At 34.5% G+C, this 23,789-nt stretch overlaps 1 protein-coding gene across 2 annotated transcripts in view; it reads left to right on the top strand.

Annotated features, from left to right (window-relative positions):
- LOC128683074 (LIM/homeobox protein Lhx9-like) overlaps positions 1-23,789 on the top strand; it is a 48,616-nt gene that overhangs the window by 5,276 nt on the left and 19,551 nt on the right. For both annotated transcript variants that reach the window (XM_053768294.1, XM_053768293.1), the window contains exons 2-5: positions 8,046-8,237; positions 9,658-9,792; positions 11,466-11,702; positions 11,832-11,983. In XM_053768294.1, coding sequence (XP_053624269.1) covers positions 8,155-8,237; positions 9,658-9,792; positions 11,466-11,702; positions 11,832-11,983 — 607 coding nt within the window. In that variant the 5' untranslated portion in view covers positions 8,046-8,154. The remainder of the gene's footprint in view (positions 1-8,045; positions 8,238-9,657; positions 9,793-11,465; positions 11,703-11,831; positions 11,984-23,789) is intronic.

Genomic DNA, 23,789 nt, shown 5'->3' with positions numbered 1-23,789 from the left:
TTAAGCTTTAGAGAGCATAGTAAAATCTTCGGTTGTGAATATATATTTTTTTTGTCTAATCAACTTAGTGCCAAGTTATATTGACGACCTCGGTAGCGCAGTGGTAAAGTGCTTGCCTTTGAACCGAGGGGTTCGATCCCCGGTCGGGGCATGTCATGATGGAAAATGATCTTTTTTCGATTGGCCCGGGTCTTGGATGTTTATATATGTATATGTTATAAAATATAGTATCGTTGAGTTAGTACTCAATAACACCAGTCTCGAACTTACTTTGGGGCTCAATCTGTGTGATTTGTCCTAGTATATTTATTATTTATTTAATTGGCCAATATAAATGCACGCTAATCAGATGATTCCTGCCTTATCAGTGATCAGGCAGACCTCACACTTCGATTGGAAGAAATTGATAACTATTAAAAATAAGCATTCTAATATTCGTGGGTGAGCAACTCTATCGTAAGGCTATATATAGTTCACCCTCGACATCGCGTTCAATTTTGTTCTCGATTTTTTTTATCTTGGTACTAATTGTAATTTCACATTATGTATGTACAACTTCGATACATTGTTGATGAGGTATAAATTCAAATTCAAATTCAAAATTCAAATTTAAATAATTTATTCAGAAATTAGACCTTCACAGGCACTTTTTCTCGTCAATCTTTATATTTATAGTTATTTCTCACAAGCTACAAACTACTACCATACTTTAGCTATGATAGGAACCAAAACTGTTGGGTTTCTTTCGTCATTAAGTACTACTTAGTTGTGTGTTTGCTCCAAAGTCCAAAATTACTATAGGTTTGAAGCTTTTGGAAATTATAAATTTCTGATTAATTAATAACACAGTGTAAAAATACCTATTACGAAACATATCCTAGAAGCGATTGCACTAAAACTTTTTACCCAACATTTATAAATCAAGAAGATAAAAAAAAAAACTTTATCTCCCACAAACACCTCCCACATAGTTGTACCTTTCAACTTCAACATTTTCACGTAACCTTTATCCGCTACCACCTAATGTTTAGTGCATACTGAAGCTGCAGTTATCTGTACCGCAATATTGGACTTTTCCAGTGCAAAAATAGCAATAGGTTTTCATCGATTTTGTTGGTTTACTTTCTTTAAAAATATATCGTTGAATGTCTTCCTTGCCAACTAGAACCTCCTCTTCGTAAATTATTTCTAAGATTTTTAAATACATATTAATCAAAGTATAAATGACTTTAGATGTTGTCCGGGGCTTCGCTCCCGTGGGAATTTTGAGATAAAATATAGCCTATAGCAAGCTTGGATAATGTCCATTTCTAAGTTTTGGAGATTACCCGCCTCAAACATACGAACTCACAAACGCTTACCTTAATATTCCTTTACAGTAATAATATAGAATCTATACTAAGAGTGTGAATCGTGTGATTTTGTTATATCTGATATAGCAAAATCACACATGAGACTTCTACTAGGTACTTGAGATCAATTGATTGCGATTTCTTGCTTTCTACACTTTATATAGGTACTTACATAAAATAAAATATATATGTATGTCTGCTTTATTTGGCTAAATGTCTAAAAGCCTTGTCAAATTGTCTTAACAACGGGGTGGTTTCGATTTCGGTGTACCTATGGCGGAGGCCCGGGGAGAGGGTGAAACGTGCCCGAAATGCTGAGGGAGCGGCCCGCACCCCCATTCCTGCACATTGCATTCAACATTAATATTATTGTGGAGATTTTATATTTTGCGAACTACTAAATTTTATTTTTTTATTCTTTGTATTTTTTCATCCTTATCGTTGCACTAGTAGTGCAAATGCGAATAGAAAAATTATTAGTTTTATAAAAATAAAAGTGAATTGAGGATCAAGTAAATTCCCTTCCACAAATAATGTTACATTGTCTGTTTCATGAAACTTCACTTAATACTGTGTAACTTTTCAGAAATTTATTTTACATCGCTCATATTCGGTAAGTAGGTCCTCATTACACCCAAATGGGGCTTGTAGGTGACCAATGAGTGCTCTAGGGTAATAAAGTAGCTAGAAAAGCCCTAGGTAAGTAATTATAAAAGCACTAAGTAATTAAAAAAAACGCTTCACTTTTTCAAAAAGGCTATACTTAATAATTAAAAAAACACTTCACTCTTTCAAAAAGACTATACTAAGTAATTAAAAAAACACTTCACTCTTTCAAAAAGGACTAATTAATTAAAAAAACACTTCACTCTTTCAAAAAGGCAATACTAAGTAATTAAAAAAACACTTCACTCTTTCAAAAAGGCTATTCAGCCTTGTCTTCGTATGAGTATAATAGTCATCAATTTTAAATATCGAACGGCGAAGTTCAAATTTGTTCTTGAATAAAAATACATTAAAAAGTTCTTTACTTGGTTCTTTTTAATGAAAAAAGGCGGGAATAGAAAACTTTTACTTTAAAATGTTTAATTCTTGTAATGTCTTTTCTTCTTACCTCACAATCGAAATGTAAAGCGGAGTAGGTAACCATCAACTATAGCACCCACGAACTGTAGACGCCCTCGCTGATGATGCCTTGCAGCCCTTGGCTACTAATTGTACTATTAAGGTTATGATTTTTTTACGGTGACCATTTCAATATAAGAGCATGATGACAATGAGTAAAAAATAAATTCCTATGAAGTTCTTATTTGCCGGACTTAATGATGAATTAATAGGGTAGGTACCTATGTCACGTATCCTTCATCCTTATACATAGGTATTATAAAAAAAGTTCTTTGCCGCGCCTGTCTGTCTGTTTGTTTGATAGTGTGTTTCCTGAGGAAGTTTTAGATGTATCATTAATTGTTTTTCCGCTAGTAAATCATATTTTGCACATATCACGAGAACACTTTCGTGCATAGTATATGCCACATTAGTAGGTTTCCATAATAATAATGATATAGTATGATAGTCCTGCTATATAATAGATACGACAACTGGACCGATTCTGATGAAATTAGGCAAAGCGATAGATGAAACGTTCAGGGGTAACATAAGCTACATTTTTATGATCTTACACAAGCGAAGCCGGGACGGGCCGCTAGTAAACTATACATATAGCTTTGCAACATGATTGTAACACCGCCAAAATTAATAATTAACATGCATACTTCATTTTTTTTACGCTAGTTCTAGAAATACGAATTTTTTTTATTTACGACAAAGGTCCCTATCTATTAGTGAAAACTGTATAAAAATCCGTTCGGGATTTATTGAATTAATTGCGAATGTATACCATAAAGTTTGTGTGAACCCCATCTGTCGCTCGCGACAATTTCGCGAAATAAAATCAAATTCGAAAAATCTCGGCAGCTCGGTTGTTTATTGATATTATTTCAACATTTTTTTTATTATTTTGGTATAGATAATCTGTACTTCGTTTGCTTTATATTCAATAGTAGATATTTCGATATCCAAAACTTTCCCGTATATGGTAAGCGAACACAGTAAATGCTAATAGACCTCGCGAACACAAGTTTTTTTTACAAATTTGTGAATATTACTAAAACGACTTAACCTAAAAATGCTATTGACAGATCCTACATACCTTTTAAATTTCATCAAAATCAAACCAACAACGGTTCGAAAGTTATCGCGTTACAAACATACATTACATACAAAAAATGTATTTTTGCCCCAAGTTTATTTGTAGTTGTTTTCAGTGAGTTTTCTTTTTTCTTTCGATGAGGGTAGTCTAAAAACTACATCTAGTTTTAACGCACCTGTACTGCTCAATATCAAGGTGTTCATTAAATCACATCAAAGAACTGGCAGCACCAAAATTTTGTTTTCCTTTTGTAGACCTGTGTTATCAATTGTGAATTAATTTGAGATAATGTGCCCAGAAGCTTTGCCACGTTGTCTGGCAATACTGATTCCCTGTGCTAGATGTATGTACCAGCCCTGTTATATATAAGCGGAGGCAAAAATTTTCCAGGCATTCTTGCTTATTCTGATAATTATTATGTTTTAATATTTTACTAGGTAGTTACACAATAATTACAAATATTAAATTAATTAAAAAATTAAATACCGAACAACAAAAGAGTCAGGATTTTAAGTATCAAAATAGATAAGTAATATATATACTTTAATATAGATAGATGATCCAGGACCCGGGCCAATCAGAAAAATATCATTTTCCATCATAAACATCCAAGATCCGGGCTAATCAGAAAAAGATCATGTTCCATCATGACCCGACCGGGGATCGAACCCGGGACCTTTCGGTTCAGAGGCAAGCATTTTATCACTGCGCCGCCGAGGTCGATATGTACTTATAATATGAGCACACTACACCATCTTATATGCTTTTTTTAAAATTAATCCCCAAATGATTATAAAGGAGTTTGAATGTTGGTATGAAAATCATATCTGTTCCTCTTTCGTAGATAAATTTATGCGGGCGAAGCTGCGAGCAAAGGCTAGTTTCAAATAAGTCTAAGCAATCACAGACTTAATCTAACCTTAACCTACCTTCAATATAACACGAAAGCTATTTGTGAAGGCTGCCCTTCCTGCGGAAATGGCGCAGATGCGTGTTAGATGCCTTTGAGATATTCATTACTTATTGTATTTTGTATCTGCCTGTACCTCCAATGATTGGCCGTCCTTACATCAACTGTTTTCATGTGTCCACAGACGAATGCATAATTTTATTGTTAATTGTCTCCCTTAGCCGTTTGCTGAGATCTCTGTACGTACAGTACCCACCTCTGCCCCAAGAACCTATAGTATCGACGCCAAAAGTCACGAATTAATTGTTATTGACCTACGAATAAGTAAACATTATTGACACAACTTCTTGTGCATAAAAATATCATGTTATTAAAAAGTACACAACAAACACAGCGGGTGTTAAAACAATTCCTAACCAATTTCTCTAATCAATTCACATGTTGGGGTTTTCTGTAAACATTTTTACGACCTTTTAACAATCATTTTATATCGATCGATAATTTTAACGATCGCAGCCGTTTCCCGGTTTCGTTTGGTGTGTTCTAACATTTTTTTAATACTTTATGTTACTTTTTATGACATAATCAAGTTATATTTGATGGTTGGTCACGTTTCTAACCGGAAAGTTGAAAGAACTCGTTACAGTTTTGACGACGACTGTACTTATTGTTAAGTACAGTTACTTATTGTTGAGTACAAGTTGTGCCCACAATTTTGCACATGCATTTCGTGTTGCATTTTTATCATAACAAAATTTGTGCAAACAATACAATGTTTTGACGTCTTCAGACGGAAATATATGCCTTGGCGAAAAATAAATTTAACAGTAAAATACTCGCAAAATTATATAAATTTAAACTAAAAATAACTCTTAAAAATAACTTATAAATTAAAAATATCTAAAGAATGGCCCGTAGGCAAGGTGCCTATCACGCAGGCAGCATTTTCACGCTGAATTGCAATGAAAATTCGCTTGTGCGAGAAAGCTACCCGAGCGAGGGTCACCCGTTACCTTCATCAGCCTTCTGCTGAGCTCTCTCTGTACAACCCCCGTGCGTTTCTGCCTTAAGAACCTAAAGTCTCGACGTCAGAAAAAGGTTCCTTGTTTAGTTATTAACCAAAAACTACAAATTTACTGAACAGCTAATAGGACTTCTAATATGCAAAGCTCAAAATTTACGATCAAAGGAATGGACGTTTTGTATACAAAAAAAAAATCACCAATTGATTTGTATAAAATGGGTGTGACATGATGAGATTTTTGTGACATTAAAGTATTTCGAAATGATTTCTTGTATCTTTTCACAAGTTTTTACTTTTAACGCGTAAAGATTCGATTTTATCTGTGCAAAGTACACTTGCGCGCAGTAAGTTTAGATTATAAGAAATATTTACATTAGATACACTACGAGGATCATTTTTGATTTTCAAGTGAATTAATAATTTTTTTTTCAACCTATTCTTTTCCTTGTAATAATTACCAACTGGTCACTTGATGTTTTAAGATCTAGAATATGATTTCATAATGTAAGTAACTAGCTTTCGCCCGCGGCATCAACGTTTGCTCATAACTTACTATTGTCAATATCTCGTGTTCTACGAGTTTGAAGATACGGTATACAATTGTGGAAATCGCATCAGTCCTGTTCCTTCACAAAGACTATATTATAATAACCGACATTATACAGAATAACAACAGTAAATGGTTGGAATACAATAAAACAAAAAACATGTTTTGTTTTTGCGCAGTTTCGATAAAAAACAGTAATAAAACTTCGTATTGTAGTATAAAAGGAGTAGTGGTGAAATATGAATTAAATATTATTACCAATTGTAAAGAAAGTAAGAAATAAAAATACTTTTTTGAGGTAATTCAGGATATTGATTCTCCTTCATCCAGATTCATACACAATCGTAATCATTTATATTCGTAAAATATTATGTCGTCTAAAAATGTCGGAGGAGAATCAAATTAAAATCGAAATCGAGCCCAACCCGACTTTGGTAGCAGACTAAGGTCATGTCGTGTGAGTAACGCCTCCAACTTGACGCTGTGTCGAGTTCGACAACGCTATCAAACCAACTTTTGTAATAAAATGAAAATGACATTTCATGACCTTTTGGGATTTTGCTCTTTACGAAGATTGTTATAAAAAATACCGAATTAGTATATGTGAATGGTAAAAAAATCATTTTTAGTAATTTATATATTCTAACAAGTCAATGTCATTGAAAATGTGACTGAACATGACATTGAAAATTCCAGTAAACCAAAGATTTGGACTAACATTATTATAGCCATTCCCCTTTATTAAGCAGGTTTGATGACAACTCTAGATTCTTATTTGAATTCCAAAAGAATGCTAATATTTTGGCGTATTTTCCACTTAGGAAAATATAGCACAATAAATTAAAGAGTTTTATGTGCGATTGTACAGACACTGCGCTGGCGGCTGTGGGCGTGGCGAGTCACGAGCGTCGTCTTCGGAGCGCGAAAAATATGCGCAGGCGCATCTATTTGAGTAGACAAGGAATGACCCCACGATTTTGGATTATATATGACATATAAAATTTATTCAATCCTGTGATGATTTATATCTAATTTAAACTAAACCATAATTCCGACTAGACCTATAGGTGCATCCCGTCTTCATTGGTTAAACCACACCTAGGTTTATCGTACTTATCTTCGGCTAGACCAAGATTCAGTCTGTCGGAGAATGTAAAAATGTAGATTTAGGATTTAGTTTATTTCGTATGCATACGTTTTTTAAACCCGCCATGACACATACATGCGATTTTGGGCTTAATTGACTTTGTAATCTATACTATTATTGATAAGCCTTTGTGAGTTTGTGACATTTGTATGTTTGATGCGGGTAATGTCTGTACCGAACCGATTTCAAAAATTCTTTCACAATTAGAAAGGCCCATCCAAGATTGAGGCTATATTTTATCTCAAAATTCCCATGGGGCAACATTTAGTTTGCCCATATTTTTCAATATTAACCAACTTATCATTTTTAATTGATCGTTTTCTTGGTTTCTTCCTCAGTCTTGAAGCGTTTGGGCGCAGGGTCCCCTATTTCTGGGTATTTATTACGAACGAAAATTGGCAGGCAAACAGCGAAAACTGGTTGGATAAGTTCGGTTACGATAGAGGATGAAGCATGTGACTGTATCTGGAATATTATCGAGCCACAGTCGCACATCTACAGTGAGTCCGATGGAAGAAAAAAAAAACTGCCATTGTCTCAGAGGCTCCCGATTTATAAACCATATAAACGTCCGCCATTGTTTCAACTGATTTGTGTACGACACGAGGAATAATAAGACGATAAGCTAAAATGGTAGGCACTCCTTCCTCTGTTTGTATGGAAAATATTTCGAAATATTTACTTGAATTTTATATATTCAATGTAACGACTTCTGATTCGCTGGCCGTTGGTAAAGATTGATTTTATATTCAAAATGGCGAGTTGATTGACGGAATAAATTGAACATTCTATAACGTAACAACTGATTATAATATCCTTTTGTTGGTTTTACAAGCAAATATAAATTTCTGAACAGGTCGTGCGCTCGATTTTTGGAAATGGACTCTGTAACCAGCAACGGTGGCGGGCATCCGGAGTCGTGCTTCATTTGAAAGGAGGCTGCCGAGGGCCGGACCGAGGACGCCATGCTGAAGGAGCGGGAGAGCTCCGAGGGTTCCCCAGGCACTCCCGATGAATGCGCAGGCTGTGGGGGAAGGATCCAAGACCGGTAATCGTTCGAGTCGTTGTCGTATCGTATTCGTCGAAATCGTTTAAGCCCCACATGATATTATATCATACCATCTTCAGTTTGATTTGGTCCGGGATTTCGAAGGCGAAATAAATGCAAGTATGTCAGTCATGCTTTCACGGCTAAACGTCATCATCACAAAATTTTGGACTATTAAAACATCTACGTGAAAATATGCCTGTGAAGTTCCCTGAATGCTTCGACTTTTTAAACTTCGGAGTAAACCCGCTCTGATATATTTTTTAAAAGTTGACCTACTAGTCGTTTGGCTAGGTCTTCTGATATCTCATTGGAACAAAAAGGGCATTTTTGATATGCAGTGTCTGTGGCGAGTTCTCTTGCTTTCAAACAACTATTTTCTTTCTTATAGAGTGCGATATTATTGGTGTGCGATTTTAGTCAAGTTTTATAAAGGCGTCTATGATGACATTTACGTCTAAGTATGCTATGGTCCATACTCAGCTATTATATAGACGTCGTTGTCGTTGTAGTTGTTGTGGACGTTGTAGTAGTGGTTCTTGTTATCGAGTTTCAAAAATAATAGTCTGTAGCATTAATATGTACTTACATAGCACGTTTACTTGCTAATAATATTCGGCGTCAAAATGATGGAATATTATGTCCAACAATGATTAATTTGCAATTTTACGAATTTTTCCAATAACTATCGTCATTTTACAGACCAAATATGATTGCTTCATGGATTTAACACATAAGTCTCAATTTCCACGCACGTCTCAATTTTACAATTATCAACACTTATATTATGGAACTGTGGCAAAGGGCCGACAGCCATTACATTGATTTTTATACAATTATCTACTGTAGAAAATTCGTTACGATTGTTCAGGTGGATGTGTTAGAGATTTCGTACGCGTAGATATGTGAACCATATTTAATATATAATAAGAATATTCGCAATAATTCGTTTTGAGTGCTAGACATTGACGTAATAATATTAGTTTCTTTATAAAAATACCAATGAGGCTGTGTATGTAAGTAGGTACTAACAGGATGTAATAGTCACTACCTAAGGAATTATTTATATTATACCGTGTCTTTAACAATGATTTCAAATCTGAACTTATACAGACGAGTACAGTCACGCACGGCCTTGACTTTAATTGACAAATAAATAATCCACCCTCTTCTTAAGAGCCAATAACCGCATTAAGATCGGAAATTAATTTAAAATCAACTTAACCCCACGCCAAATGGTTTACTCCAAGAAAACCCCACGCCAAATGGTTTACTCCAAGAAATCAGGCTGAAGCACAAATATATATTTTTGCCACACTAAACAATACAAAATTATATACTTTTAATTACGGCAGAGTTCGTGTTGTAGGCTGATAAAATAATGTAATGTTTACCACAGTTGTAATGTCATTATCTGTAGGTACTACCTCCTAGCGGTAGACCGGCAATGGCATGGCTCGTGTTTGAGATGCTGCGAGTGTCGTCTCCCTCTGGACACTGAGCTCACCTGCTTCTCCAGGGATGGGAACATCTACTGCAAGGAGGATTATTACAGGTGAGGAAACCAGGACCACAACGTGTATTGCAATTCACTACCGGACAACATTTTGATTCTATGACTCTTTGATGAATTATAGAATCATCAGTGATAGAATCACATCAATAAATAGTAAGTTTTAATAACTAATTTAATTTTTCTATATGGTTCAAATGAGATGAAATTCAACTAAAATTTAAAATGATTCCTACGGTATTTCGAACTTATCATACCTATTTTTACCTCTGAAATATAAAAAAGGAACTAGCCTGGTAATTATACGTCAGAAATAAGTATTAACCGTTTTTTATTACACTTCGCTCTCAGCAAAGTCTGTTATGAAATCTAATTAGGTGAATATGCTTAACTACCCAATCTTAGTATTAAACGAAATAACTTTCGTATAAATTACCTTTATATAGTTAGTAACTGCTCTGTGCGAATTTTATAAATGCAGCATTATTATAAGTGAGTAATTTTTTTGCTAAACTTGGTTTTATTATAATTTTGTAAAATTATATTCTGGTATCACTGCTGATGCGAAGGTCTGTGCTTCTTTACATTAAAATTGTCTAAACTAGACAGATTCAGCAGTTCCGTAGATTATTACGATGGAATTTAAGTCTGTCAATAGATTTATTTGGAGCATGAGCGATTTCCACTCTTGTCGTACGGATAATTATGAAGCGTTGTTGTAGCCGGCACACGTCGGGTCACACACCTGTCAATTAGGAGCCAAACTATCCTCGCGACAAATATTTGTGTGTGTGATCCACAGTTTCGCTCGCCTGAATTTCGGAGTTTGTACAAATATATATTTTTTGTATTTAACTAAATCATAATTTTGATGCTCGAGAAAAATGCATCTAGTGATCTTCCTAGTCTACTTTTGGCACGTTATTTTATGGGTACTTAGATATGATGATAAAAAATATTCTCATTTATAAATAAATTTTCTATTACTATGAATTTGGAGAATTAAGAAAAAAAAAACTTTTTTCATTTGTGCACTTCATACAGTCGTTACCTTACGTTCTTTCTTATCGAGTGTGTTATTGCACCTTTCATTTAGATAGACACAGTTTACAACATTTGAAATGCCAAAGGTGTTTATGAGCAGATTGGAAGCAGATTCCGAAGTAAAACGTATACTCGACGGGCTTAAATACACGCATCCAATATTTAAGAAACATTTTCCATCAAAACACCGATGGGTTACCTGTCAAGGGTGTACTTGACACGACCACCCCTCGCGGAGCATATGGCGTAATACGGGTGTTATTAGAACACGTCAACAGCTTGTGTGTCCAATAATGACGTGAAGATAAACAAGCTATTTTATAAAATCTCGCTATATTTTATAAAAGCTTCTCGATGAATTCAAACGCGAACTCGGTAAATTAAATATGATTTAATCATTAATATAAATTGTGATCTATCAATTTCTTCAAAGAATCGTCGAGAAAAAACTGTTGTGAAATGTGCAAATGTAATTAAGAACGATTTCATGAATAGTTATGATTACGAAGAAGGACATAGGGACTCAGGTGAAAAACTATTTTGATATTGATACATATAACACTTTCACTTTCGTGATGCGTTCCAAACCCTGCACACCCCACATTAGGACTTGGGAAGCGCGAGGACTGCGAGGAGCGACCAAAGATTCTACACAAACATAATTATTCCAGATTGTTCTGTGTGAAGCGGTGCGCGCGGTGCGGCAATGGGATCACTGCCAACGAGCTGGTAATGAGGGCTCGGGAGATGGTCTACCATCTGACCTGCTTCACCTGCGTCGCTTGCGGCACTCTGCTGTCCAAGGGCGACGTGTTCGGCATGAGGGACGGCCTTGTGTACTGTCGGCCTCACTACGATAGCGCCTGCCTCGACGAGTATTGCGACGAAGATGTCAACAGTGTTTACAGGTCTGCTACATGTGCACTGTATATCTCACTTTCTTCACGACATACACCAAAGACATGAGATTAAATTATCTAATCATTAATGATGCATTTAAGGGAAGACCTGTTAATGGTAATATTTTGTTTTTCTAGGTGTCAAGAAATACACAGTGAAGGAGATTCTCCGTCGCAATTTTATTCAGGAGGAACAAGTTCTAAAGGACGACCGAGGAAAAGAAAGATTGCTCAAGGCTCCCCCGAAGACTTGCAGGTCCAAACCATGAGGATGGCCAGTACTGCCCTAGGTGAGTAGGAAATCACGTTAGCAGACGCACGATTGATATACTTAGCAGCATAATAATTATATACTTATTTTATCGTGTGTAGTTGTGCGTCCGCGAACGTTAATGAGTCCGCCATACTCAAACTAAGTATGAATGAAATTGCGATAAATGAATATATAAATATTTAATTTTAAGTCTGTCTGATTATAACTGTCTAAGCCAGGCAAAGCGAATTGATCATAGAAATTCATTTTCAAAGTGTTTTTTAATTAAAAGATGTTTTTAATTAACATTCAGAGGAATTAAAAAAAATCTTTCCTTTTACGTTTCCGTGAAAGAAACTTTGCCGCGCTCTTCTTTTGAACGATATTTTAAGGGAATTGGGGCGACTTTATATAGACACGTTCCTCACCGAGGGTCGCTTGACTTATTCATTGAAACTAGACGTTCGATACAAAAAAACCACATAACGTGAGCTCTGTAACAATATACATATTTCATCGAGACACGCTCGGTTAAAATTTAGCACAAACCTCAGAGGAAAAGCGCCTTCCCCCAATGTCGATTCATCCCGCGCCTTAATCACGACTAATGAATAGACGACGCACTGTCAAAAATGATTTCGTCTCTTTCCTGTAGCCTGATTCTCGTAATGCTTGAACGGGAAGTTTGTGAGCACGGGGGTTGGACCCCTGGTTGGGGTTACCGTCTGGATTATTCTTTATAGCAACGAAATGCGACGTAGTCATTGAGGTGTATTCAGGTTTTGTTACTACGAAGCGATTAATCAAGGCCCCATGCTTGAATGAAATATTTGATAGTCACCAACTTAGGCTGGCGAAGTGCCTATTAACTTAAATTAAGTTTGTTAAATATTTTCACTCACTTTATCGAAACTTGCATACTTTGGGCACCCAGGACTTGATACAGGAATGGGGGAATACAGTTGAATTCGATAGTAACAGAATCTTCAACAAATGTACCATTAAAATAACAAAGAGGCTGAGCCCGTTATTTCGTCGTTCTCAGGTTCGAAGTGTACAAATTTTTTTTCTATTGAATTTTAGACGAGACTCTTTATCTTGATACTTGGACAAACCAATAGAAACTTGGCTTAAAAATTTATAATAAAATATTAATAACTATTAAATAAAATAATTGTATTATAAAATATTATATTATATTAATAAATTTATATAATTACTCCCAGTTACCTGTGTGTAATTATTTATAATATTTTAAATTTTTATTCATATCATCAAGAGAAGCAAAAATAATTTTTTCGCCAATACTTTTGTGTTTGTGAGATATAATTTTATGTATCACAATTTTAAATTCTTTCAATTTGTCCGTATCGCAGGTGATATTGTAATGCGAATATTTATTAAAACTTTTTGGATATCTCTGAAGCTAAAAGTACTAACAGTGAACAATTAGGTCACTTTCTGACAATTAAAAACCTGTTAGATACAATTGGTTCTATCTGAAAAATGTGGACTACATATTTTACTCACATGTACCAAACATACAAAATCAACAAGGCCGATTAAAGAAAATAACACTTGTATACCCAATGTTTGCACACTCTTTACAACATTTGTAAGGTAACAATCTTAATTGACACTTCTACATACAAGAATAAAGGTGTTTCAAATGCAGGTGCTATTTCCAGGTAGATTTTTCTGTAACAGCTCTTGACACGCCTAGAGTTTCAGCAGCGCAAAATCTAGGACGCTGGTTTTTCTTGAGGACAACATTATGACTCGCAGAACATTTTAATTGGATTCGTAACTAGGTTTTTATTTGTGAATGTGACTAGTTTTAGTGAAAATTACTTATGCTTTATGTAATCACAATGGTAAATGTTGAAAACTCTTGAAGATTTATCACACACTTTTCCCATTGTATATTGATTTAAAATTGTACTGATGATGGTGACTGTCCGATTGCGGTCATGGCGTAAACTTCGATTATTTGAATTCGCTGGTGTGCTCGCATACGAAAGTATACTAAGTAAAAGCATACTAGCCATAAATGACATTATTTGAGCATTTTGTTATATTGATACAACTAATATAAATATAATTTGCGCCATAGACCGTCTAAATACTCCCTACCTATGCTATTCTAAAACTCTGTCAGGACAATGTACCTCGTTTTTTTAAGTCATTATCAATCAATCAATCAATCAATCAATCAATCAATCAATCAATCAATCAATCAATCAATCAATCAATCAATCAATCAATCAATCAATCAATCAATCAATCAATCAATCAATCAATCAATCAATCAATCAATCAATCAATCAATCAATCAATCAATCAATCAATCAATCAATCAACCAATCAATCCATATAATAAAACAGTAAAAAAAGTGTTTCTGTACATCGAAGATATTTAAATAAAAAAAAATTGAGATCGATAGAGAATCAGTAATAGAATAAGATTTTTTTTTTAAAGTCTGTCTGTTCGTCTGTTTGTTTGCACTCGCTAATCTCTGGATCTACTGGACGGATTTGAATGAAACTTTTTTTGTTGTATAGCTATAAAGCCTGGTCAACATAGAGTATAATTTATTTGGAAACTGGAGCAGCTCTAGCAGAACCTATAAAGACCAGCTAAACTGTAGGAAATATAGAAAAGTCACCTTAACAAAAATTGTTCGCACTGATGAGCATTTTCTGATGACGTATAAAAATGGAAAAACGTATGGAACACCTGATGATGAACTCCAACAGACCAGCTACACTATAACAGATATGACAAAAGCGCCTTAACAAAAGTTGATCAGCCTAATGAGTATTTTTAACATAGGTATTTATAAAAATACTCATTTGGTCCACGTTTTTAACCATGATTCACAAACATCTTGAGACTCTCAAAAATCTATTTTATTCCCCATGTCAACTTTGCCGCGAGCAACAGCTCTTCTATAATATATATGAAAATGACATCTTAGTAAAAGTTAACCAATCTGATAAGCATTTTCAGTTAAGTGATGTCTTAGCAGAAATTGTTCCACCTGAGGAGCAGTAACGGCTGGCGTATTAAAATAGAAGATTTTATAGTACATTTCTGAGTAATAGAACATTTCTGAAGGAAGTTTTGTAATAATTGTAATGTGTTTCAGATTTTTCTGTAAGTTAACCATCAACCCTTTTAAAAGGGGGGTGAAAGATTGTATGGGACTTAATAAAATTTTCAGCTTTTTATCTTAAAAAAAATATATTTTTCTCAAAGATGGACCGAGATTTTACTATGAAATTCACGCGGGCGAAGTCGCGGGCAAAAGCTAGTTGTATATAAGTCTTCAAAGCTTTTTTAAACTTACATCAAAGTTCGTGTATGTTGTCCGGCGTCAATGTACTCGGTTCGATGTCTTTACGTATACTTTCAACTCTAATGAGAAACAAATAAGAGGCACTAACTATAATAAAACTAAATAAAATGAGGCATTGTGTCAAGAACGCTGGGTGGCGACGCCTATTATAAAAGTCAATCAAGGAAAAGTTATGATAGCAACCTCCGCTATTTCAGAATCTCATTTATCCCATCAATAAGCTCAAAATGTGGTCTTCAATGTTCAACTCTTGGCTCTGTCTAATCCGTTTGTGATAAAAACGAGAGACTGCATCCTGCTAACTAAGCATTAATGTTGGCACAACAGCGACTCTCGAAATCCCCTCGTGATAGCGCTAAAACGAACTAAGGGCCACTTCAAGTGTACGTGCTATATCTGAGAATCGGAACGCTTGAAAAAATCTCAGCAAGCCAATTATGCAACTCCGTACCATTTAAATATATTTTTAAAGTTCACCACAATTTAAAGGAAGTAAAAGGCGTTTAAATGGATTTATACTTTTCCGCTATAATAGAACCACCACTTATCCTCCCATGGATATCGTATGAGGCAACTAAGACGAGAGGAGATTAAGAGAACCACGCAAGTGTTTCCCCTTGTTAGTCTAATCATGACGACGTATGTGGAAGCTGAAGCGCCAGTATCGATGACAAATTGGTCTAATAATAATTAGTACCTAGCGATACTGTTGTATTGTTGCTAGTGAATGAAGTGAAAATTCTTTAGCGGCGTTGTGCACTTTTAGCGATGGGTAAAAAATGTTAAACTCGCGTCAGGACACGTGACCTAATCGAAAATTCGTAAGACGTCAAAAATGCACAACGTTAATATTATTCAAGTTTTCAGTTCTGCTGGGAGTGCTAACACCGCTAAAGAAGTTTTCATTTCAAAAATTACTATCGATTCTTGAGATATCGACCAATCGTTGTTCGCTATCAATTTGATATTCAAGGTCAACTCTGTAGATTTTTCGGCAACACAATTATAATATATACCCTCGAATCGTCTATTTTCTATTAGTTTAATTAATTAAAAACTAAGACAGATGTGTGTCCTGCCACGCGGAACAGGAATGGATACGATATAAAATTCCTTTTAATTAAGGTTATTTAAAAACCGAACCTTGCGTGATGTCAGGAATGACATTATTCAGTTACTTATCGCAACCCAATCTGAACATAGGTGTTTATTGAAATAAACTTTCAAAGTTAATCATAATCTTTTATGATCTTCGATTTAGTTAGAACTGTTTGTTACGCTGGTAAAGATGTGGAAAATCAAATTTATGAAGCCAAAAAAGTTTCGCAAAACATGTCTCCAACGGCCGGATTAGATATCCTTGTCAGTCTGTATATATCATGGTCCAGTTAGAATTCACAAATATATTTATTTAAGTTTATTTCTCAAAATTACCCTGTTGTAACTAAAATATAAATACTAAACTACAAATTCTTATTGACATTGAAAGTATAGCGCTGTTTGTTTTCATATCATTTACGATATCGATGGTCGATTAGAAAGCATGTGTTTTGTTTATTTTAATCACCAACGGGATTATTGCCAGTGTTGCCACTATATTGTTTTTTCATTAGAAAATGACAGGTGAACTTGGACGGGGCCTATCGGGCGGTTAAATGATTTTTTTAAATTGTGGTCGTTTGTCGATGGCGATAGTTTATTGCTATTAGTGTTTTGTTTCTATTTATTATTCAGGTGGGTGTTCTTTGCGGCCTTTTTTTATAATTTTTTTTACAAGGTATTGTTGAGTATGTTTTATCATGATAAATGTACAACTAATGGTTATAACACGCGCTGTTTTAAATTTTTATTGTTTCCCAAATAATTTAGTAGACTAATTTGGGGTTAGTTTATGGAAAGTGAAAATCTTGGGCTTGTTTTGCGCGTTATTATTGAACATAATACGTAATGTATTATGTTTGTATGTATGCAAAAGTGATATCAATGGATTGAATGACTTTCGCTATAGCTACTCTCTTGCGTGTTTCTGGGTGTATTCTGGGCTGTGACCCCATGAAGCCTATTCTAGGGCGGAACCATACACCGGTTCACCTGTTTGATAAGAATGTATGTTTCGATGCACCCTACGCAAATTCTGCGACTTGTACAGCTAGATAATACTTATTAAGATTATTTAAGTAATTTCAGGCATCCCAATAAGAGCGACGTAGGTCGACTATTATATTTCTCATTAAAACGTTCAAACAGAAGCGTCAGTAATTAAGACATTACACACATACGCCGAATATTTCCTAAGACATACCAGCTACTTTACGTTAGCCTACAACTGTATTGAACGGATATCGAAAGATTGACCGGCGAGATTAAATTGACATTCCAAGAGCACGATAAAATTTATATGTTGCTCTGAAGTACCGCGTGCGGCTCCATTCATTTCGTTTTTTGGGTTCCATCGAAAGGTACAAAAAGTGCGGTTTAGGTTTGGTGTAAAACCACACGCTTGTTACCTATGTTATCCTGTAATTTAAACTAAATATTATATAAAAATAAATAGGATATCACTAAAGCACTATATGAACAGAACTTTGTCTAATGGTATGGACTAAAAGAATAAAAGTAATTTACAACATAAAGTACTATATGTTAAAATTAAAAGTAAATAATAAATACTAAATTATTTTAAATAAAAAATTGATACTAAAAAGTCGTGCTGTAAATTTCCCAGAAGGCTGGTGACATATCCTCTTTGTATGGCAAAACTCAAACGTTGGCCAAAATAGTCACCAGCCCTTGGGTCCCCAGAGACATCGACCAAGCGTGCGGAAATATCTTTGTAATGGGTTTTTGCATCCGCACCACAAGGTCCCAGGGTCTCTACAGCAAAAGGCGTAAATATAATATGGCTCTCCCAGAGATGCTTATTTACGCCTTTTGCCGGAGTCTGCCGCCAACGCAGCCGCGCCAGCCTTACAGGCAGTCGCTGCTACGCGGGATGGAGCTACTGTATCCACGCACGTCGCATCCCACACCAACGACCGCTCATTCTTCCACGGAATGAGTGTCATGCCGTCAGGTCTCTTACCGTCTTATGATAAGCACTATATTACGGACACAAGATTTGACAAAAAAATTAATCGGCAATCATTTGACGCCTGATGCCAAAGTTGATTTCAAACTAAGGGTTTTGTTAATACTCATAAGATTTATTGAAATGTTTTTAATGACAAACTCTACTTCTGCCACTACTCTGGTTGCTGCCGAACTTACTCAAGCTTAAAGGCAAAGAAAACTACGCAAATTTGCGTTTTTCGATGGAATGTTTTCTAACGGACTTCTCACTCGACACTGTACATGACGATTTTATAGTTACACCCGAGAACACCCGTAAAGACATCAAGGCTTGAGCAAAGATCTGCATTGAATGCACTTAAGCCGTCTATCCAGTTTTGCAATGTGTGAAATTGCCCCAAACAGCAAAATAAACTTGGACATGGACACTAAGAGTCGCTTAAGCTGATGCCATGCTAGGAGGTCTTGTTCGCTAAATAACGTTACTATTAGCCATATAAATTATAAAAATAAATAAAATATCACTATAGCACTATAAGAGTATTATATTGAATAAGAGATGGACGATAGAATATGTCGGCGTACACAAACAAACCAATATAAACACCAACCATATAGAAATTATAAACGAAGGTCGAATATTTTATACATCGCTCTTTAAGATTAGTTAGGGACGGAGACAACATTTAGGTATTTATTTTTAATATTCCTCATGGCTTAAGGTCGTGGGTATTAGGTTTATTATGGAATATAACACACCCAACGACATACTATTAAAATTGTTTGCCTTTGCCTCACCCACTATTGATAACAAAACCAGACTTAGCCAGGTATTATTTAAAAATCCAAATAAAACGGCAGCAATTTCATAACAATCGGAGTTTATTTCACTTTCACAATCTGTTCGAGAATGAATCAAAAATTACATCAACGCTCGCTTTTATGCTTGCGACGGTGGTGGGGCAACAATATTACCGGTATTTTATCATATTTTGAATTCAAACATCTTTCAATTAAATCAAGTTTGTAAATACATATTTTATGGTATAAAAATAAAGGTATATTACATCATTTAATTTAAAAAACTATTTTATAGAAAATTAAAACGAAAACAATTGAGTGATTGTCACTATCAAATCAAATTCAAAAACACCTAATATCTTAAAATGTAAATATTTAAATTAAACAGTTTATTTGTAAATCATGTTTAGTATTTTAGGATACTTCTATATAACAATAATCAAAATATAAATTACTACAATCAACTTGACAACCGTTAATGTTTGAACATTAAATGGTTGTCAAAAGCAAGTGTAAACAAATCACTATAGTGACAATGTGTTAGATTCTAACAGTTCGGCCTTCCTGAAACATAAAGTTTGTCCTCAAACTACAAATCAGAGCCCAAAGAAAAAGTGAAACAAAAAAAAAAAAAAGGCTGTATAAATAGTTAAACACAATATTTTAAATCAGGCAACTATACACAACTTTTAATAAATTATTCATAGAAAATCATTAATTAAACTCGTAATATAATCAACAATAATAACCTGGCACTTCTTCAGGTATTTTTAATAAATTGCCTGGCATTTCTTCAGGCTTTAATGGCTTATTTTGTACCTGGCACACTCATCAGGTATTAACCAATTCATTAAATTTAGATATACTGTTATTAATGATTAATATCACCTGGAACTCTCATCAGATGACCTCGGAGCACTCATCGAGTTCATTAATATCAATATACCTAAACACTTCAGTAACCACTAATTTAACACTTATGTCTGGGACTTCTTCAGACTCAATATAAATTATACACTTATGTCTGGGACTTCTTCAGACTCAATATAAATTATGAACAATTAGGCGAAATCACTTTATTCACTATCAGAACTATTAATATTGTTAATATGAACATTGATCCAAGGTTGAATTTGATCAACCGCCCATACATTGCAATAGTTTCTTTTACTTATTCCAGATCCTTCTATACTCGAAACCTCATATCTATCATTATCAAGTATTTTACTTATTTTATAAGGGCCCGAAAATATTGGTAACAGTTTTTTACTTGATCCATCATTTGAATTTATTTGTTTTCTAATTTTGACTAAATCTCCTACAGAATATGAATTAGGGACTTTCCGTTTTTTGTCAAATCGCGTCTTTTGTTTTAGTTGATCGTCAGATATATGTGCCGACACTTCTGACCTTACAGTATTTATATCTTTGGAATTAACTCTAGTTTCTGGAAATATATCACTAAAAACATTTTCACTGCTACTTGTTAATGATCTCCCAAACAGAGCTTCAGAAGGGGTTTTACCTATTCCTTTATTCAAAGTATTGTTTAAACCCCATTGTATTTTTCCTAATTCTTGGTCCCATTTCGATTCACCTAATTTATCAGTATATGAAGATAGAGCATTTAATACAGTACGATTATATCGTTCCACCTGTCCGTTAGCTCTAGGTGAAGCTACTGCGTTTAAAATATGTTTTACATGTGATGATCTACAAAAATTCTCAAACTCTTTGGCTGTGAAGCTTGAACCTCTGTCAGAGATTAATCTTTCAGGAAACCCGAACGTGGAAAATATCTCCGTAAGTGCTTTTATCGTAAGGTTTGATTTTAAATTACGTAGTGGTTTAATTATGCAAAATTTTGTGAATCCATCAACTACTAATAGTAAATACATGTTCCCACGACTACTTTTAACGAAGGGTCCTAAGTGATCTACATGAACTGTGTTAAACGGAATGTTAGTTTTTGGTATAGGGTGCAAAAAGCCTTCTTTTTTTGTTGCCGTATCCTTACCATAAGCACAGTGTACGCAAGACTTGACATATTTAACGATAAACTTTTTCATTTTAGGGAACCAAAAATCCTTTTTTATTTTAGTTAAAGTTTTCTCTACAGAGAAATGTCCGATGTCATCATGATTTTGACGACATATCTGCCATCTAGCGCCTTTAGGTACTACCCACTTTAACTCGTCATTTTCTGCCTTTCGAAATAGTTTATTATCTTTAATTATAAAATTTTGCTTAATATCTACAATTTCAGAATACTTTGGATCCTCTAAAACTTCCCGAATGTGACACAACTTGGGATCAGTTAATTGTAAACTTAAAAGCCAATCTTCTTGTGTAATATTCATAACCCTAGTAGTTTCTAAATCAGTTTGAGAGGAATTAGCTGGTATTGGATTTCGACTAAGAGCGTCTACGTGCGTCATGTTAGTATTAGGTCGGTATATTATGTTACAATCGTATTCTTGTAAAATTAACCACCATCTAGCAATTCTAGGTAAAATATCTCTTTTTGTAAATGTAGCCCTTAACGCGTTACAGTCTGTTATTATTGTAAAAGTAGTACCTAATAAATAGACTCTAAATCTATTAAGGGATGTCACTACAGCCAAAGTTTCCAAATCGTATGCATGAAATTTTTGCTCGTCAATTGTTGTTTTTCGACTGAAATAAGCTACGGGTTTTAAAGGAGCACTATCTGATTCCTTTTGAAGCAATATGCCAGCTATTCCTATTTTACTAGCGTCTGTGTGAAGTTCAGTTATATAGTTTGGGTTATACAGAGCTAAAACTGGACGCTGTACAAGTTTTTCTTTAAGAGTATTAAATGCACTGATTTGTTCGTCACTCCATTTCCACGGATGATCTTTTTTTGTTAGGTCAGTTAATGGTCGTGCAATCAAAGCAAAGTTCTGAATAAATTTACGAAAGTAGCTTGCCAAACCAATAAACTGTCTTACTTCATGAACGTTTTTGGGTGATGGAAAATTTTGGACAGCCTCAATTTTAGCTTTACCGGGTTTAATACCTTCAGAACTAATATCATAGCCGAGATAATCAATATTTTCTTGAAAGAAACTACATTTTTTAAGATTGAGAGTCAAGTTAGCTTTATCGAGCGTTTCTATTGTATTTTCCAATTTCTCAAGGCCTTCATCAAAATTTTTTGAGGTAATAAGGAGGTCATCCATATATGCTAAGGCTGGTTTAGCAAAACCTCCGGGGTTTCCTGAACAAAGAGATAATGCCTTAGATATTGTCCTCTGAAAAACTGCAGGAGCATTGACAAGGCCAAACGGCATGCGTTTGAATTGATATAATCCGTCGGGAGTTATAAATGCAGTTAGGTGACGAGAGTCTTGTTTTAAAGGTATCTGGTAATAACCACTAGTTAAATCTAAACTTGTGAAGTATTTGCTACCACTTAACTGATCTAGCTGGTCTTCAATTCGCGGTAAAGGAAAATGTTCTTTAATTGTTTTACTATTTAAAGCACGATAGTCAATACAAAGGCGTTGACCACCAGTTTTCTTTGATACTAGTAAGATTGGGCTAGCATATGATGAAGTAGATTCTTCAACTATGTCGTTTTGAATCAATTCGCTAACCATATTTTTAACTGTTTCGCGTTCTTTGTAACTTAACCTATAAGGTCGGTATACCACCGGTGTTTTGTCAGATAATTGAATTTCCATTTCAGTAATATCAGTACAACCTAATTCGGCCAGATTTTGCGCAAAAGTTTTACGATGCTTATCAATTAAATCATAAATTTTATTTATTTCATGAGTCTGAAGATTAGGATTTAATTTAATTTCACTCTTTTCGATAATTTCATATGATTGAATATTGTAACAATGTGTTTCATCCTGATTAGCTGTAGTTTCAATGGTATCAATAATATTGGCTCGAGATATCAATGTGTCCTTTTGAATTTTAATATTTTCACAAGGAGTGGTTACAAAGAGACATGTTTTCCCATCAACAATTTTAAAGACACCTTCTTGAACCCAGTATTCATATTTTAAACAATTTCTGTAACCACTTGGAACAAAAATATCGCAATTACTTATATCGTTTGTATAACAGACTATTTTGGAGTCTTTATGTAAAACAGTGTCTTGAACAACGTATAACTTAATTATATTTGATTGCTCGTGTTCGATTTCAGGTAATTCTGTTGGCATGTTACGATTTAAAATATGTAGGGCATCATTTGTTTTAACGACTAAAATATTAGGGAGTTCTGTAAAATTCTGTCCGATAAGAATTGGTACATGTAACTGATCAGATATGACAACATAAGCAGTAATTAGAGCCTGTGTATCGTCAAGCATCAAAGTAAACTGTGTTTTACCTATTGGAACAATACGCGATTCACCTACCCCTTTTATAACAGCAATGTTATCTTTATCAATTTTAAGGTTAAATTTACGTACTAAGTCAATGGTAATTAAAGAACAGTCGCTCCCGAAATCGATAAAAGATAATATAGGTTCAAGAAAGTCGTCGATTCTCACCATTTTATAAAATTTAGATTTTAAGTTAGTATTAGTAGTTTCAGCGATCATTACTCTTTTGTCAGAAACTGGTTTTGGAGCA

This window comes from Plodia interpunctella, chromosome Z (genome assembly GCF_027563975.2).
Source record: "Plodia interpunctella isolate USDA-ARS_2022_Savannah chromosome Z, ilPloInte3.2, whole genome shotgun sequence".
NCBI classification, from domain to species: domain Eukaryota; kingdom Metazoa; phylum Arthropoda; class Insecta; order Lepidoptera; family Pyralidae; genus Plodia; species Plodia interpunctella.
Note: the sequence above shows the minus strand (reverse complement) of the source record. Positions and strands in the feature narration are given on the sequence as shown.